Raw genomic sequence first — 17,937 nt, forward strand, 5'->3', positions numbered from 1 at the left:
TGCCAGCTGAAGCCTTTATTTTGGATGGGGTATGGACAGAGTTCATATTCAGGAATGGGGATTTCCTGCAAGAGTCTACATGGCTGCAAGGCTTAGTCTTATCACCTATCAGCTATTTCCCCAAGCCTCTTGGGTGGCCTGAAACCACCCTTCCTAGAGTTGTGCCCACTGGCTCCTTCCTTCTAGGATTCTATTAGAGGCTCCCTTCCCACTCACAAAAGGCATGGCGTTTAGAAAACCCCATTGGTTTTAAATTTCATACCAAAGCATCCGTGAGAACCACATCTCCAGGTGTCAGCATTTTCCTGTGGCTATACAAGTGACGGCTTTAATTCCACGAAGCTCTATCAAGTCTTTTCTTTTGGCTTCCATGTGATCAGCTGACTGGGTTCTGCAGTCCAAAGCTGGAGTCTCTGGTCCTTTGTTCTCTGCAGAATGACAGTCCATTCTGGTCCTCAGTTTCTGTGCAACTAGAATAGAAGAATTGTTGTGAAGAGAATGGGGGGGATTGGTCTCTGTGAATAAGAGACACTTAAAAGCATAACCAGGCACTGAAGGGCACTTTGGAAATCTCACGCAATTAGTATCTTTAGTTGTGAGAATATGTTATTTTATTCTCCTTAGCCGTTTTAGAAGAAAATAAAGATTTTGTTTATTTATTTATTTTTAATTTTTTTAGTGCTGCTTCAGAAATTATTTGAGTGTGGAACAAAAACATAATGTGTTCAGGAAATCTAGTAAGATTCACCTGTTCTTAAACACTGATAGAACAGTCTTTGGCCATTTTTGTAGCTATTTCTTAGATAGGGAAACCCTCAGGTGATAGGGCAGTGACTCTGTAGTGACCTGACTGACATTATTCTGTTTTTACTTGATTCTGAAGCACTGGATATATAGCACTGGGTATGTGTGAAGCACATATATAATTTTGTGTAATTATGTACACATTATCTGCAGATTTGCTTTCAAGGATATATTTCTAGGGCTGGGAAGATGGTTCAGTGAAGTTGCTTGCCATCCAAGTATCTGGGTTTGATCCCTAGACCCTACTTAGAGCTGGGAGAGCAAACATCACAGAGTTGTCCTCCGAGCTGAGTGCACGCACTGTGACATGACATGCCCCACCCCCAACATCAGAGACACACAGTAATATGTATTTTTTGAAGAATACACTCTCTTTTGTTGGAATTCAGAAGCTCTTTGCTGACTGATCTTACTGTGTCTCTGGGCAGGAGTGAGGATGCTCCTTTTCCTGGGCTCAGGAAGTCATTTTTTCCAGCTGCTGGAGAGGCTTTTGGCCCTGAAGGAGCTTGTCATTTCCTGCCAAGGGAATCATGTCCATGAACTGGGCCCCATTGGTAGTGGCGCTTGGCCTGGCTGATGAGTCATTGCAGCAAAGGTACCCTGGAGACTTACCCTTTGAACCCATCTGACAGAAATGATAGCAAATAGAAAATGCTTCCTTCTGGATGTAAGCTACGGACTCTAAAGGACAATGTTGATCTACCGACTGGATGAATTCTGGGCTCAGCCATCTCAGGTACCAGTTTGAGGCTCCCCTAACCATCTGATGGTTCAGGTAGACTTCACAGGACAGGCAGGAGCTCTCGGGACAGCCAAGCCTCTCTCCGATAACAGCACATGGGAGGGAGGAAGGAAAGCCAGTGCAAGGAGAAGTAAAACCAGCTTCCCTGGCTCTTCCCAAGCCTGAGAGCCTTCAGGTCCCTGAGCCCATGCTGGAGTCCTAGGCAGACCCCCTGCCTCCTCTTGAATGTGTGAGCCCTGTGGTTGATCAAATATAGAAGCTTCTCACTGAGCACTGGACAAACAATTCCCCATTTTTATAGGCGGTTCTGACCTAGACCAAAGGCCAAGGCCCCGGAGATTTGCCACTAATCCCGCTGGATATTTCTCATACCTCTCTCATGCCTCATCCGGTGTCGTTCCTTGCTGGAATGAATAGGTTCTGTTTCTCCCTTGTTACAAGTTTCTCTGCCTGGGTGAAGTTTTAGGAAACTTCAGGACACGTTCTGCTTTTGAAAGGGGCTGGAGCCCCTGAAAGCTCATCCGTGGAATGGAGGAGAGGAAGAGCTAAGTGGCCAAAACCTTGGCTTGATTTTAAAAATAAAACAAGCAAACAAACAAGAAATCGTAACGGAGGAGTTGAGCGTCCACTGTAGCTGCAAAGAACGAGGGAAATTACAGCTGTTCCCCTCAAGGTGTTCTGGGGCGCTTAGTAGGACTCTTTCCCTAGAGTCTTCTAGAAAGACCTTTCTTGGTGGTGGTGAATTCAGGGCTTGTGTGCTGAAGGGAGGCTAGGCAGGGTGCGCAGTTAACTGGAGATGGGCGATTAAGTGAGGAACTTAGAGGGGACGAGGGGAGGAGGACAAACAGCTGGGTCAGCAGGGAACACTCAGTCTCTATCCTCCCTCCGGCTGCACAGCCAGGTGGGGAGGACATAGGCCCTTCTGGGTGTTTGCCGACAGACTTGCTAATTAAACACCAAAAGGCAATAGTGCTTTGCTAATAATGAGGACCGTGCCAGTGTTATCAGCTGCAAACTGACTGCCAGGAGCAGTAATTAAAAGTAAACAGCTCTGGAGGTGGGCATGGAGAGCCGGATCCTGCCTGATTGCTTAGAACTTCTAAGATGACTCTCAGGGAAAGCCACAACCTGATCGCTTGTGGGCCACCTTTCCTCAAAGGAACCACTGTCTCACACTAAGATGGTGTGATGTGTACAGCTCGCCCTGCTTCTAAAAAAGCCCTAAGTGCTGGGGTGAGAGGCAAACAAAGCCACTGGGAGCAGATTGCCCGTGGTTGTGTTCCAGCCCTGACCAGGGAAGGCTGCCCAGAGTGGGGGTGGGGTGGGTATAACGATTTCTGCCTGGCCTCTGAATTAGGGGACAGCTAAAAGCTAAAGCACAAGCCCTCTTCTAAGAGGGGTTAGAATTTCATCAAGTCTGGTCACATGAGAATTTCTGGCACCGTGTGCATGGCAGGCTGGACACAAGCCGGCCGGGATTGAGCGAGTGGATCGTATTGGCTTGAGCGGAGGGGAAAAGTCACAGACTGGCCTGGGAGAAGGAGCCGACTCACTCTGTTGGCTGCTGGCTGTGGACAGGAGCAGCTGAGCGTGGGACTGGGGCTCCACCATCCAATGCCCCCTTCCTCTTAACTTCAGTGAAGGTGTGTGGTGTCTGGGACTGCAGACAAGATGCCTAAGGAATGCAGTGCCTTCCACGCCTTCTCTGCAGCCCTGTGCTGCTTCTATCAGCGCAAGTCTTTCTTTGGAGTCAAGGTAGGTGTGGCTTGGACATGGGGTGTGCACGCCTCTAAGCCTTTCGGGGGCTCCCAAAGATACTGTGTTTCTAGGGGCCACTAGAGGAAGTTTGCATCTTGCAAATCCCATTTGGTCTGATGGCTCTTCCTGGTTGTTTCCCCACCAAGAAAGTCAAATCTGGCCGGCTGCAAAGAACGAGGACTCCTTTTCTGTGTTTGAGACAAAACTCTGTTGTTCGTGACACTTTCAGGCCTCCTGGGATGATATTGTATGCCAAAGCCACCAAATGTGACAAAGCTGTTTTTCCTCCTTCCTCTTTGTCTCTCTGTCTCTTTCCCCATGTTCAGAGTGAGTCTGGGATGGCTAAGTTCTCTTGCTCTGTTTAACCTCAAAGTCCATTATATGCCAGCAATGTATATAATGGACAGAAACCACAAACTATCTTCTTTAGAATTGCAGCCAGCTTCCAAAACATGCCAGGGTTCAGACACGTGTTTCTTTTTACCACTTGCACTTTAACCTTTGGGACAAGACAACAGTACCAATGGCTTTTGCAAAACAATGTCAGTAAACTATGTGGGTGACTTGATTCCTTTAAACCAAGGTCTGCATTCTATGCCGCCTCCCCTGTGATGTTCTAAGAATTAATATGAACACAGCTTTCACCAATCTTGAGATCTGTCAGCTGTGGGAAGACCCCCACCAGCTCCAGAGGAACTGCAAGCCTCGACTATTCCAGGGAAATTAGAGGCTGAAAGCTCTTCAGGAATCCCACTTTGAAGCTGAGATGTTTCTTACCCAGGGACTGAGAAACCACAATGGGGATATGACACTCCGTTTCCTTCTTGCTACACAAAAGCTAAACCTTGGGAAAGTGATCTATTACAAGGAGAGAGACCCAACTGTAGAAACACACGCAGCGGATCTGCAAGTAGGCGTCCTCTGGTTCTGCTGCCTGGTTTGAGTGTTGGGAGTGACCTCTCAGCTACCCTGCAACTGATTTTTCTGTGCCTCTCTGTCCAGAGCTTTGGAGGAGAGCACCGAGGTGTGGGTTAAACGTGGTCCTTCCTGACTTACTGACGAGCCCTGTGTTATCCCAGAGCCCAGCAGGGTTTTCGACCTAAATATGGATTGTTCTGGAATGAGGTGGATGATGTCATGCCATTAACAGTATTTTTGAGTTGACAAAGATAGACTGGGAAGGTCCCAAAGGGCCTCATGTACTTCAGGGATTGGCAGTAAGTTCTCCCTTGAATAGAAATCCATCGTGAGCCAATTGCTGTTAATTCAGGATGAACTTAGCATTTGGTATAAGGGGAATCAACTCATGAGTGTCTGGGTCCCCATGTGGTGTTTGGATGTCCCCAAAGTGTGCACAGAAGGGACCACATAGTGGGCTAACTTGGATCATCTGTCCTTCAGTTACTCTTTTCTTGACTGCCCCACCATAATCAATCCTGGTGGGCGCCTCTTAGTAGAAATGGCTTCCCTTCTGTCCAGGTTTTCCATCCCACCCAGTTATGTTGAAGCTTTTATAACAGGAAGAAAGGCTCTGACCTGTTCACACACTTTTCAGTCCCCCACTATGGCTCCCAGATGGATCCTCCAGATGAGTTTTCCGGTTTTGCTTTGCTTAGCTGGTTACCTGGGAAGAAAATCTGCCTGTATGTCCTTCTTCGTGGTGCCAGTGTTACCCCAATGATAACACAGACTCATTTTATTGACCCTCACTTTAATTAGGGGGTTCAGGTCATGCTGCTCATAATTAGTTTCCGTTGCAATTAGAATTTCAAAATTGAATTGGGATTGACTGCCTGATAGCAAGGCGGAAATGCTGTTCCAGTTTGACCATGTATGCTGTTTCCCTTGGTGTGAATTTCTCATACCCAAAATAACACTGCGGTAGCCATGGTAACTTTCCATTTGGTCTAATCCATATCGTCTCAGGAGAAAGCAGAGTGTTATTAATAGTGTTGGTTGTATGGGAAGAAAACTAAAAATATGAAGGTTCCTTGGTTGCATAGGAGACCAACCACACAGTTGCACTCTGGGAATATCTTACTTGCAGAGGTCTCACTGAATTTAGCGCCTTTAATTTAGAGCCTCATGGATTTGTATACAAAGACCCTGGGAAGGAATGATACTGGAGGTCAAGGCAGGGAGAGTGGTCAGCATTGGACATACGTTGCTGGTCCCCATCAAGAAATGTCCCAACCACGTTAAGGATCACAATGTTAGCATCCCAAAGCAGTTCATAGTAGGTGCCCATTCCAGAAAAGACCAGGGACTCTTCAGTCTGCATTTTCAAAAAGCCTTTTGCTTAAGCTGATCCGGTGGAGGGAAGCTGGTACCAAAGAGATTCCAGATACATGATATCAAAACGGCACACTTCAAATTCTTGAAGACCTTGAATTTTGGAGCCCCACCCACGTCCATGCAGAGACATCTTTTAGGTGGGTGAGCCTGGGACTATGTGTAAAGTAATAAATAATTGAGGTGTAAGTCTCAACTTCAAAGGACTTGCCACAAGAATGCTAGACTGTGGTGTCATTTGGTTACTTTTGCAGCAGGCTTTCCAACGTCTTAATGATTCCTGGGTTGTTTCCTCAGAATAAGTTCTGTAAACTTATCGGGCAGGGCGATGGTTTATGTTTTCCATAGAGGAGAGGCAGAAGCTCAGAAACAGCCTGTCTACTAAAATCAATCTGTTGGGCACCAGGAAGGGAAGCCAGATGTTCTAGGCTTACACCTAATATTCTTTCTACAAAGCCATATTAGGAGATTTGGAGTCTGAACCAAGATGCTTTTGTGTATACTAATACTTCATTTTACATTGCAGTTGGGAAGGATATTTCAGGGCAGGGGCTATCAGGTGCATGGTACTTGTGTGTTTAGAGGAGATAATTCTCTTCTAAAAACTATTTTTAGTGACTCAGGATTTAGGTGGATGAAGGAGAGAATGGTTGGGGGGATGGGAAAGGCATTCCAGTTTGGGAGAGTATTCCTTCCTAGCTCAAGATATAAAAGGTGTTAGCAGAAGCTAGGCCTAGTCAGAGCAAAAATTTCACAGACAGGCTCAGTTCATGGCGTGGCAGAAAACAGCCATGAGCATGAGGAAGACCCCTCCCTCTAGCCCTGGCCTGACCTGCCAGGAGTTAGGGCAAGCAGATCCCCATACTGGTTTTTTATCTTGCTTATGTCCTTAGTTGAGCTAAACGGTAATTGATCATGGTACTTTTGTGTTTGTGTGTCTTGCCTTTGCCAGCTGGTCCTGGTAGTTAGGACCCAGTCTGTACTCTGAGGAAGGTTTTAGTTCATTTGGAGAGATTCTGTTATAGTGCTGGACAGGTGTATATTGACAGGCTGAAAGAAAGCCTCGTTTACCAGTGATTTGATAGAGGGTACCTTGGCTCCCGAGAGGAGCATGCCTGGTATAGTCTGAGTAGTGGAAGACCTCCTGGGCAGGCAGGCTTAGCTTAGAAGAGTTAGTAGAGGGTATCCTGAGAGGAAATGACATTCTGGATGGAGGAAGGAGTATCCATAAAACCCTAGACATGATAGCCAGATGTGGGGAGGGAGACAGCAGGGGACCAGGCAGTAGCAGATAGCACACTATGTCTCTTAGGGAGCTGCAGAAGGACTTTGGTTGAGAAAGGATGAACGACCAGATTTTGAAGGCTGGCAGTGTGGGGTCCCATTACTTCTGGCCCTTCCGTCTCTGATGATTGATATTTGTGTGTGTGTGTGGGGGGGGGGAGGGGGGAAGAAGGAGAGCTGATCATACCAGCCTCTGGTCCTAAGGAAGGGCAGTGTGATTGTATTGGAGAAATCTGAGAGAAACCTCCATCCATGTATTGAAATGCTGCCTGCCCAAAACAGCATAAAGAAAAAGGGGGGGATACAGAGACTATGTGGATAAATGGACCGGAAAGGCTTGATTAAGAACAGGCCATTAAGTCCAGCCCAGTGGGCTTGTCATGAGCTGCCATAGTAAGGAAGAATCACAAGTACAGATTCTTCCACGCTAGGACTGAGCTGTTTTCTGCAGTCATTAAGGACTGCCATATAGTGAAAAGATCTTGAATTGTGTTTCGTTTGGATTGGTATTCTCCTGTCTCCACCCCTCCTCCTCGGGGCGGGAGGGGAGAAGATTTAGAGCCTATTGAATCCACAGTGTGTTAGGTTTTTGGCACTTGGTTTCATTTGAAACTGCCTTTCTCCTGTGAAGAGTGTGGTGGAGGGAAGGTCCCACCCATGTTCCCTGTATCTGATCCTTTGGCCTGTGTTATAAGTGACATATCCTGGCAATGGCTGTGGCCCAGCTGCCTTTGTATGGGTGCAGATACACTGTCAGCAAAAGATGGGAAAAGCCATATAGAAGAATCTTTCCAAGAGACTCAGCCCCTCCTCCTGGTGGGGCTGGTTGCTCACTCATGCCTCTGGGCCCTAAACTAAAAAGCCCAGCATAGCATCTTTGCAAAATGAGCCCTTAAAGAGCATTCCATTGGCATATGAGAACTGTGGAGATCTGGCTTCAATATCAAGACTTGGCTTGACAGAGTCTGTGCTCCCTAACCAAGCTCAGAGCTTAGAGCCCATCTGAAGACTTCTTTTTGTTGGAGAAACCAGAGGGAGATCAGGGGCAGGATTGGGACCCTCAGAAACTGTCTGGAGATTCAGCACCTGCTGGACTGCAAAGTTGGCCTGTGTGTGTGTGTGTGTGTGTGTGTGTGTGTGTGTACACGTACGCACGCGCAGGGAAAGAACATCAGCCTAGAGCTTTCAGCAGAAATGGAGAAAACTAAGGTTGGAACAATGGACTCTCTGCCTTGGCCAGGGTAAGGGGTCACAAGGACAGGCATGGTAGAACCCTGGGCCCTACTTGCTAGGGTTAAAGACGTGGCTGAGGATGACCCAGTACCTTTTAACTGACAAGTAATTTGAATGTCTTGGTTTGAGAGGAAAGAAGTGTGTCATAGGGTTGGCTGCCACCGTGGCATCTCTGTCATCAACTGTCATAGCTCCAGGAGCTGTTGTTCCTCTCTGGCTCTGGTCACGAGAATGTGCCGACTTACTGTCTAGCTCACGAAGCCTATAATCAGTATGTTAATTTTTGTGACTAAGAACTTCTTTTCTGGTTTCTACTATAGATACGTGTATTCTTTTATAACAATGGTTATACATAAAGGAATGTCTATTCCAAATCTTGGCTTCTCGTTAAGGGGTTAAGGGACTGGAGGAATCAGCAGGCTTCTACCCTGAGCTCATGGGTCCCTTCCAGTCCCACATTGCTGGGGTCCCACCTGGAAGGAGCATCTCTATGGCCACTGGGGCATGGCTACACAGCCATTTCTCTCTGTACCTATGGAGGATATGAAGAAAGGAAGAAGGAAGGAGGACACCCCAACACAGCTTACTGTGACATGCTAGAGGCCTTTAATGCCAGCCCCGGCCAGAGACCTTCCCAGAAGAGGTAGTTGTAGGAGCATTTGTGGGAGGCAGAAGAGCATCAGGCTAGAACGTTGAGTGAAAAGAAGGCAATCAGATGGGGGACAGTGAGCACACAGCCTTGTAAGCTGGGAAGAAGAAGAACACCCCCCTGCCCCAGCAGCTGGGATGAGGATTCCGGTGAAGGTTTGAAGGTTGGACTCTGTGTAGGCTGAGTGTGTGGACCCTGCACAGCATCTCTCCCAACATGGGCTCCTCCGCCTTCCATCAGTGTCCTTGGCTCAGTTCATGTTACTCATATCAGAATATGGTTTCCCTCTTGTAAGTAGCTGTCAACCACCCGGCAAGATCTTGCCTGCCTCCCTTCCACCACGCTGTCCCCTCAAATTCCAGCTCCTTCTACTCTACTTCAATCCTGCGGCTTGTGACAATAAAGTCCCCTGTTCCTGACCCAGGTCTGTTCTGTCACCTATATTCTCCAAGACCTTCCCCTCCTGTGGTCCCTCCTCTCCCTGGGAAACCGTACTGCCTCCTCTGTTCCCTCTTAGCTTAGACATATGCTCTGGTCTTCCCCATTCTAAAAACCACCCTTCCTCCACATGTAAGCCACCCAGCCCTCTTTTACCAATGACCTGTACATAATCTAATCCAGTGGCTTCTCTAACTAATCTGATTGGAACTCCCTGCAACACTTGACAGTGACAGTTACTTCTTCCCGAAGCTCTTCTCTTCCAGCCTCCAGGAGCCTGAGCCCTCCTTGATCTGGGTCCTTCTTAGCCAGCCTCACAATGTCCACTTGGGGCTTCTTTCTAGTTTGCCTCTGTATCCCCAGCTAATCTCATGCTGTCTTCCATTTCTGAGGTAGGAGCTGAAACGGGCTTTTAACAATACATGGAGAATCTCCATGTTGTATTATCTAGTCAGCCTGTCTCCACAATGCCCCATGGCCCAGGGAAGAACCCTATTTAGATATCACACTAGAACCCCAGGCTCTCTACCTCCTTCCACAAACCTGTTAGCCTCGCTCTTGCATTTCAACACTGGGTGACTCATGCATCCTTTCGGGATGCTTATACTTCTTTCTGTATTCTGTCTCCACACGTCATCACCCACCAAGGTTTCACCACCTAAACATAGCTCTCATTGGTTTCTTCCCTTCTGTTTTCGATGCCACTGTGTTAATTCAGGCCTCATTATCTCTTGCCAGATTCCCTCGGTAGCTTCCCAACTGGTCTCTTAAGCCTTCACAGAACGTTGACATTTCTAGAGGAGGTGGTACATTCCCGAATTTGGACGCATCTAAGTGCTAGATTCCACAGGGCCCCATCTTGTTTGACTCAAAAAAACCCTCTGCAGCTTCAACATATTCCTGGTTCCCATGAGGTGGGAATTCTGGCTGCCCGGTGCACAGTCCCCCTCCAGACTGTGAGCAGGTCTATTCTGAGGCTGCATGAGCTGATGTAAATGGACACCTCGAAACAAGGACAAGGAGAAAGTGTGGAACTGTTTCTGGGCAGTTGAGTCAAGAATATTTGACCTGTCATCTTCTGACCTACCAGCCCCGTTATCAGCGTTCAGGGTTCCCTAAGTGTTCTGGATAAGTTAAGCATTTCCAGTTGTAGTCTTTATAGATACTTTGGATGACTTTCATTCTAGATGTCAGACAACCCTCATTAATTAAGTCTGAGCAAAGCATGAAACACAAGCATGCTTCCTCTCGTGATATACAAATACTCTCATGGGCTCTTAGCTCCCAGGTATGTTGTGAGGCTCTGTGAGATCTTAGTTGCATTATATTGCGTGTCTTGTCTACTTGGACAGCACAAATCCCACTTCTCTGTTTCTTTCACAATATCTAGTGTGGTCTTTGTATCTTTAAAACAGTTCATTAAACAAGAATTGTGGGTGTCAAGTAGCCGGAGACATATACCTTTAAAGTGATCAGTGAGTTGTATATTGAAAGTAGTGAAGTTGCTATAGGCCCTTAAACCCATCTTGTGACTAATAATTTGGTTTTACTGAAAGCCTACTATGTACTCAGCACTGGCATAGTATGTCCTATCTCAGAGTAGGGTTCTAAGACAGTTGTTCGTCATGGTGCTATTTTGGAGAGAGTTTGAAAGTCATTTATCCCATATCCTACAGTAGGAGACCATCGGAATCCCTCCTCTTTCCTTTTTCTGTGTTGACTCACTTTCACTTCTAATTACATCTAGTCACATCTATTACAACGGGAATACTTTTCATTGATTCGTCAGAAACTCCATTCAAGATGAATTAAGAAAAGGATGGCGTTAGAATTAAATTGATTTTGATTTTCTGACATTCCTTATTGAAGGGCAAATAGGACATCTATTTTGGTTAAAAGCTATGTTCCAAATCATTTATAATTTACATTAAGATGTTGAATCAATGAGGTTGAATTACCACTGATCAAAAATTCTGGCTTAGAACTTCTGCTCCAGGTTCTGGTCACCTGGTCTTCAGACCCTCATGTCACGTGCTCCACCTCAATCCAGCAGGCAGTCTGGTGTTTTCTTCCTCTGTAGATCTTTACAAGGCACTGCTATTTCTGATGCAGATCTCACTGATTAGTGATTGATGTCTCATTTATACTGTCTCTTTCAGCGTACATGCCAACCCTGTGTGAGAGAGAGGTATTATGGAAGTCTCTTGAGCGCATGGTGAAAGGGACCAAAATGATTTAGAGAGGGTTTGTAGACCGAACCTGGTACTCAACTTTTATTTCAAGCCCATTGTGTCATCAGCCCATCATAATGACTAAGTGCAGCCAAGTGACCTTTGCCCATAAATGTGGCGCTGGATTTTTTCGTGGGAGTCAGAATGTAGGGCCGCCTCATGGGAAGATTCCGGTGTCCACTTCAAGCTGCTCCTGGAATCATTATCCAATATTATTTAATGTACATAGAAGGTCCCCACTCCCACCCTCCGCTGGCTGGGGCAGGGCAGTGTGTTAACAAATGGCCTATTGAAAATCTCCTAGTTATTTATTGGTTAACAGAGAAAGGTCAGACACCACCATCTAGCTGAGCTCTTGGTGGCCCGTGGTAAATAACGCTCTGTCAGAAGTAAGCCAAACGATTGGCACACCTTTCGGGACCAAGGTGGAAGGAGATCTTAGGGCAGATGAAGTCAGTTTCTCCCAGGGCATGGAAGAGATACGCTGTGCTTGTCTCTTTTGGGCTTAGTGCATTTTCTAAAGCTTGGCTGCCCCAGTCTTCAGTCTGAAATCAGTCTCCTTCAATTTGAAAAGAAAAAAGAAGAAAAAAGGGAGGGGGGCTTTTTCAGTCCCTTGGTGTTTCATCAAAATAAAATGAGCAGCCAGAGCCATAGCTTCCTGCTCCTGCAGGGTGGGAACGCAGAGAGGAGACCTTGCCCAGAGGATGGATGTGGATGAAAGGCAGAGGCAGCCTAGCATCAAAGGAAGCCGTGGGCTCCGATCAGAGTGACTCTAATGTAATTAGTTTGGATGTAGGATTAAGTTCCTGCTTGCAGGGTGCTCTACTTCAAAATGCCAATCCGAAAAAATTGCAATTAAATTAAGTCTCTTTAGTCCACACACACGGGAGCAGAATTTTAATGGGTGATTCTCAGAAGCTCGCCAAGCCGAGAGCTTCGTTGAGCATCTCTTTCCTGATTCCTATTCATGGCGTCTGAGCCTCTTTTGATAAGAGTTTGATAAGTTTGGGTAATGAATAAAATGAAATCTCTTGGATTTGGGGCTCTCTGGGGTTTTGATGGTTTTCCTGTCTGTGAGAGCATCTGATAGCCCTCGTAATCACGATTTGTCTGAGAAAGGGAAAGTCGAGTACAGGAGGAAAGCAAAGCATCTTAATTTAACTGAAAACTGCAAATCAGTTTTTAATGGCACTGGAGTGGGAATCCGCTCTGCAGAATGATGAATTGTGGTGGTTGAGTTACCACATGGGGAACTGGGAAGAGCCTGTCTCTGTAGTTTGTCCAAGATGAGATTTTTGGGGATTCGGAAGAGAGAAAGTGATGTCAAGGTGCTTCAATGTTAGCAGTTAATGAAAGCGAGTTGCTAAAACTCACTGAGATTTTTATAGAGTCTTTTTCATATTGATCCCTTTCTCAGAGAGGCCAGAAACCTCCACTGATCTCATAAAACAGAGACTCCTGGGGGCTTCTGAAGTACCATTGGCCATTTTTCAAATGCCTTGACTCCTCAAAGAGGCAATAACCACTTCCAAGCATGGAGTTTCTCTACCGTGACATTTGTGCCTCTCTCAAATCTAGGCAGGGAGACAGCAGGACCTGCAGTCACATTCCGGAGCCTGGGTTTGGGTGAAGGCAGAGGGCTGAAGACTATCAAACTGTTTAAAGTGGCCCCCTGTTTGTTTCTGTACAGTTGTAGCCAGCAGGGTGGCATGCAGTGGGCTGGAAGCTGCTTCTGGAGGCTGTATTACAGAGCTATAGAGGGAGCATCTGGAAGGAGAGGCACAAAAGGAGGGGGCCTAGGTAAGGCCATCGGTGATCATCGCTAAGGGCCCAGCACTTAGAGTGTGGCAGGGTCACAGGGACATGCTCATAAAGTGCCCTGGGTAAGCTAAAATGAGACATCCTTTCCTTCAGACTATCCATGCCCAACTGCTAGGCAACGGTTGCTGTTAACTGACAAATCTGCCCTGGCTGTATGACCAGCACCTTCTTCAACACAATGTCACTGTACTGTCCAGATTTTGAACTGTAAGTCAAGCCACCATGTGCCCACCGGGCTGGAAAAGGTGGGATGCTTTGGGGCTTTTTCTGTACTAAACAGGGAGGTGGAATTTGCATTTGCTCTTGTCTCCTTGGATCTTTCTTTTCAGAGTCAATTGTTGATTGAAGTAAGAGCTTTGGCATTGGACACCATTATGAACATAGGAAACCTCTCTGAGTATAGGGCGGGGTCTGCACATGTGGTTCAGAAGTAGGCACAGTGGACTCACACACCACGGTTTATCCAAAGGATCTTTATTTCTTTAGGTGGGGGGAGGCAGGCAGTAGGTGTGCACACACCATAGCACATGTGTGGAGGTCAGAGGACAACTTGGGGGTGGGGGGAGTCAGTTCTCACCTTCTACCATGCTGGAACTCAAGTCATCATTGATAACCTTTCCCCTCTGAACCCTGCTGAGTTACAATAAAGTACTTTTAGGTAACTCTCAAAAGCCGCTGGTGTCCACGGAGGGCTTTCCGTTTTACTTCAGATTCACACACATCCAAAGGCTTGAACTGAAAACGACCAGTCCCGGAATCTGTAGATCTAGCTCTTTTTAAGAGTTGTGGAAGTAGTTGAGATGTATTTGTTTATGGGAGTTGATGACCCATTCAGGCACACTTTTGATTGTAAAATACCATCTGGGTCTTTAAGTCATTTATGGGGCTGGAGAGATGGCTCAGCTGTTAGAAGGGACGCTCACAACTGAACCATTTACGTGTTCACTTTGGAATTTGGCTTTAAACTTGGCCAGTTTGAAAATCAGCAAAAGAAAGGGTTCTATGGACTTCCACAAGGGTTTCGGAATTCCACAAGGAACATCATGTTTGGGTGGAGTTCTCGTGAGAGGATCCCAGAGGCAGCACATCTCAGAGTGATTTGTGGGTTGGCCTTCCAAGTCACACTTTTTCCCATTTATCAGGGATAGCAACATTTTGTTCCATGTCACATTGGGTCTTGTCAGATTTCAGAAGGTCTGAGATGAGTCTGTCATCCTGAATCTCTGCCTCGCCCTAGCTTAGGTGGCCCAGCTCAGCATCCACCATGCCAGAGGATTCCTACCTGAGCTCCAGGGAAGATAGATTTTACATGATTAGCCAGAACTCCAGTCAGACTTAGAAATTTGTGAGCATAATTTCTGTGTATGATTTCTTTAAAAATGTGGCCCATGGAGTTGTTTCGTACAACTTGATAAGAGGCCTTCACTGTTGCTGATGGCTCCCTTACTCTAATAAAACGTTCCAAGGCTGAAGAAAGGAAGCTTTCGTGTGAGATTCCCTGATGGCATTCTGGGTGTTGTGGCCAGACACTCCAAAGTGGAAGAGAAGAGTCCAGCCGCCTGCCCGCTTGTGCTTTCCCTAGTCTTCACCCCTCTTCTCCCCCTCCCTCCCCCTCCCTTTCCCCTGCATGCAAGAGTCCTTTCTTCTTTGTTTCTAGTAATTTAGTTTTCAGCCTTGATCATAAAATGACCAAAAATTTATCTTGTTTGTGAAAATTCAATAAGATTTTCTGTCCCCTCCCCTCCCTTCTCCCCCTTCCCAACTAAATGTTCAAGGCTGGGAAAAAGGCATAATATATCCAAGGGCCTCTCAGCTGTGCACACCATCTCCAAACTTCCTTGTTTTCTTGTGTGAGGCTCTGCCATCTGTGTGTCTGCGCCCTTACAAGACACCTGGGACCAACTGTATATGTTTTAAAGTTGAAATCTGCGAGTCAGGGTGTTTCATCATCACCAAGGATGGTTTCACGAGTGGCCAGCTTCATCTGCATAGAGAGACCATTTACTGGCCCTCCATCCCCTGACAAAACCCCAAGAATTGCTGGCTTTGAACTTGAACAAATAGACTAAACAAAGCTGTGCATAAGTAGAGATTACATTGTGTAACAGCTGGTTTTTATTCTTTAATTCCATTAGAGCTAATTTCTGAGGCTAGAGAGATGGCTCACTGGGTAAAGACACTTGCTGCCAAGACTGACAACTTGAGTTTGATCTCCAGAAACCCACATGGTGAAAGAAGAGACCAAGTTGTCCTCTGATGTCTACACAACATTGATCAATCCATGTAATTAAAAAACATTTTAATAAGTTCTTAAGGGCCAGATCTCTAAAACTTCCTGGTGGATTTTATTCATAGTTTATGTTCTATGTTTTTGGTAAAAAAAGAAACTTTTCACATTCACTGCTAAGAATCACCTTGAAAAGAAGTTTCTGGTTCTACATTGGTTTGAGCAAGTGTCTACCCATACCACTTCTGGAACTGAGTTCTTCATGAGTATTAAAGTTGTTCTGTGAGAGGTGAATTCTCACTCTTGGCTGCCAGAGAAAAATTCAGAATGTGCCTAAGATCACTTGTCTTTGATCAGCCTGCAAACTCTCTTCTCTACTCTCAGTAACAGAGGGAGGGAGGGAGGGAGGGAGGTAGGGAGGGAGGGAGGGAGGGAGAGAGAGAGAGAGAGAGAGAGAGCGCACATGGAAGGTGAGCTGACAGGCATGATTCTGTCTCTGGCAGAAAGTGTATACTAAGGCACAGCTGTGTGTGAGGCACTGGACTAGGCTCTGGGACCCAAAGGCAAAGAGGGCCTGGCCATCTTCCCTAAAGATCTAGTATCCCGAGGGCCTTTCATACAGCTGTCTGCAGTCTTTGAGTGGACTCTTCTCAGATAATTAGCTTCAGCTTCAAACTCATCCTACACCTCATCTGGCTCCCCTCTGGCTGTTCCCCAGTCCCCATCTTCAGCTCCAGCCAGGCTACAGTCAGCACCTCTCCAGGTATGTCTGTCTGTCTTTCTATCCACACTGCTGAGTCTCAGAGGAGGACACAGGACAATGTATTCAGAGCCATAGGACAGGAGTCCTGCATAACAACTTAATAGCAAGTTGGCTTGGGGCTTTGTGGGACAAAGCCAGGTTTTATCTGTAGATGGCTATGAGTCCTTGGGGACAAGTCCGGCTGTGACAACTCATAGACCAATGAGAACCTGAGACTTTTATGCAAATTTATGGGCTCTGAGACCCCAGCTGTCATTTATGTCCCTCTTTCCTATCCTTTAGTCCTCTGCTGGAATCCTCAGTATTCATGGCCCTTTGGTGATCTGGGTCTCCCCACAAGGTCAGAGCCGAGCCCAGCAGGTTAGCAGGGTCCTCCTATGGCTTCAGCCTGTGGAGCTCTTAAAAGAATGGTTGGGGCAGGGTGGGGTGTGGGCCCCTGGTCACCATGGGCAGGAACCAGGGAATTCTGTGTTGGAAGCCTATTAATTAGGGCGTGAGCAGAAAGTCATTCTGGATCTTGCCTTAGCCGGGTGCAACTGTGACTAAATTATCACCCTTGGCAGAAGGGTGATATAGAGACCTGTGGCATTGTGGGTGATAGGTTGTAGGGGGCTGAATCCAGGAGGGAGAAAGTCATAGGAAGTGGCTTCTCCAGAGGTCTTAGAACAAGAGTTGAATTCAAATGGGGAGCAAATAGGGGCATGGTAGGAGGCAGCATCGGGACTGGTTTCCATCAACGAAAGGTCATTCTGAAGGTCATTTGGGGAATGAGATCAGAGGAGATGCCAGAGGCCAGGAATGAGTGGTTCCTCCATATTGGCCTCTGAGCCAGCCACTAAGTGTAAGGAGTAGAAACGGAGACTTGAATCTTCAGCACATTTCAAATGACTGCGCTGGCCTCGTGGCTCTGAGCACTGCTCCACCCCAAGCTCTGCCCATTGTAGTTCACTGATCCCTCTAAGGCAGCTCTGGGTGTCCGTGCCTTACCAGGGAGAGACGTTCTGTGACCTTATCCAAAGAAGGACGATCTGACCCTCAGCTTCCCGTGCCAGGTCCCCTGTGTCTGATCCCTGGCTTCCTCAGTTAGAACTGCTGCGAACCCAGCTGGCTAAATCACAGGGTTTGTGTTTAGGGACTTGCGTGTTACAGATGCCTCAGTCATCTCTTGTTCCTCTTCCTTTTGAGTGCTGGTTTCATCGTCTCAGCCACATTGGTCCTTCTGAAAAAACACCAACAAATAAGAAAACACGAAGGTGAAGTAACTACCAGGCTACAAGTCTCGTGTTATTTTCACCAGAGTGGGTTAGAGTATCTTCTTCGAGGGTGGGTGAGGGGTCCTCTCCCAGGCCAACCAGTAATGTCCAGGAAGATGCTTCATACCTCATGCCTGTAGTGAAGATGGAACTGTCCTTGGGAAGCAGGGGTGTATGTGGGAGGGGGAGGGGACTGGAGGTAGGGGTGAGGTGCTGGAGACACTGGTGTATACCACATCCACACTTAGACCTTTGCAGGTTTCTGCCCTGTGTCCCCAGACCCAAACCTCCAGGCCACTGTACCCAGCAACTCAGTTATTTTGCCTAGCTGTGATGCCTACCCTTCATGATTCAGTTCTGCTGTTCCAGCCCTTCTCTCATGCTGCCCAAACCCCAGTGGAATTGTCCTGAGAACAGCCCTGGGCCAGAGTGTTTCTCATTT

The 17,937-nt window shown here is 46.9% G+C and overlaps 1 protein-coding gene across 4 annotated transcripts in view; it reads left to right on the forward strand.

Moving 5' to 3' along the window:
• The window catches only part of Bcar3 (BCAR3 adaptor protein, NSP family member), a 110,024-nt gene that overhangs the window by 60,684 nt on the left and 31,403 nt on the right, over positions 1-17,937 (forward strand). Inside the window, exon 1 of one of the 4 annotated variants that reach the window (XM_076933203.1) lies at positions 1,453-1,540. The exons of 2 other annotated variants lie outside the window; for them this stretch is intronic. In XM_076933203.1, coding sequence (XP_076789318.1) covers positions 1,496-1,540 — 45 coding nt within the window. In that variant the 5' untranslated portion in view covers positions 1,453-1,495. Of the gene's footprint in view, positions 1-1,452; positions 1,541-2,930; positions 3,302-17,937 lie in introns of those variants that run through there. One more of the 4 variants, XM_034500530.2, reaches the window with a different exon arrangement.

The sequence above is a fragment of the Arvicanthis niloticus genome, chromosome 4, assembly GCF_011762505.2.
Source record: "Arvicanthis niloticus isolate mArvNil1 chromosome 4, mArvNil1.pat.X, whole genome shotgun sequence".
NCBI lineage: Eukaryota > Metazoa > Chordata > Mammalia > Rodentia > Muridae > Arvicanthis > Arvicanthis niloticus.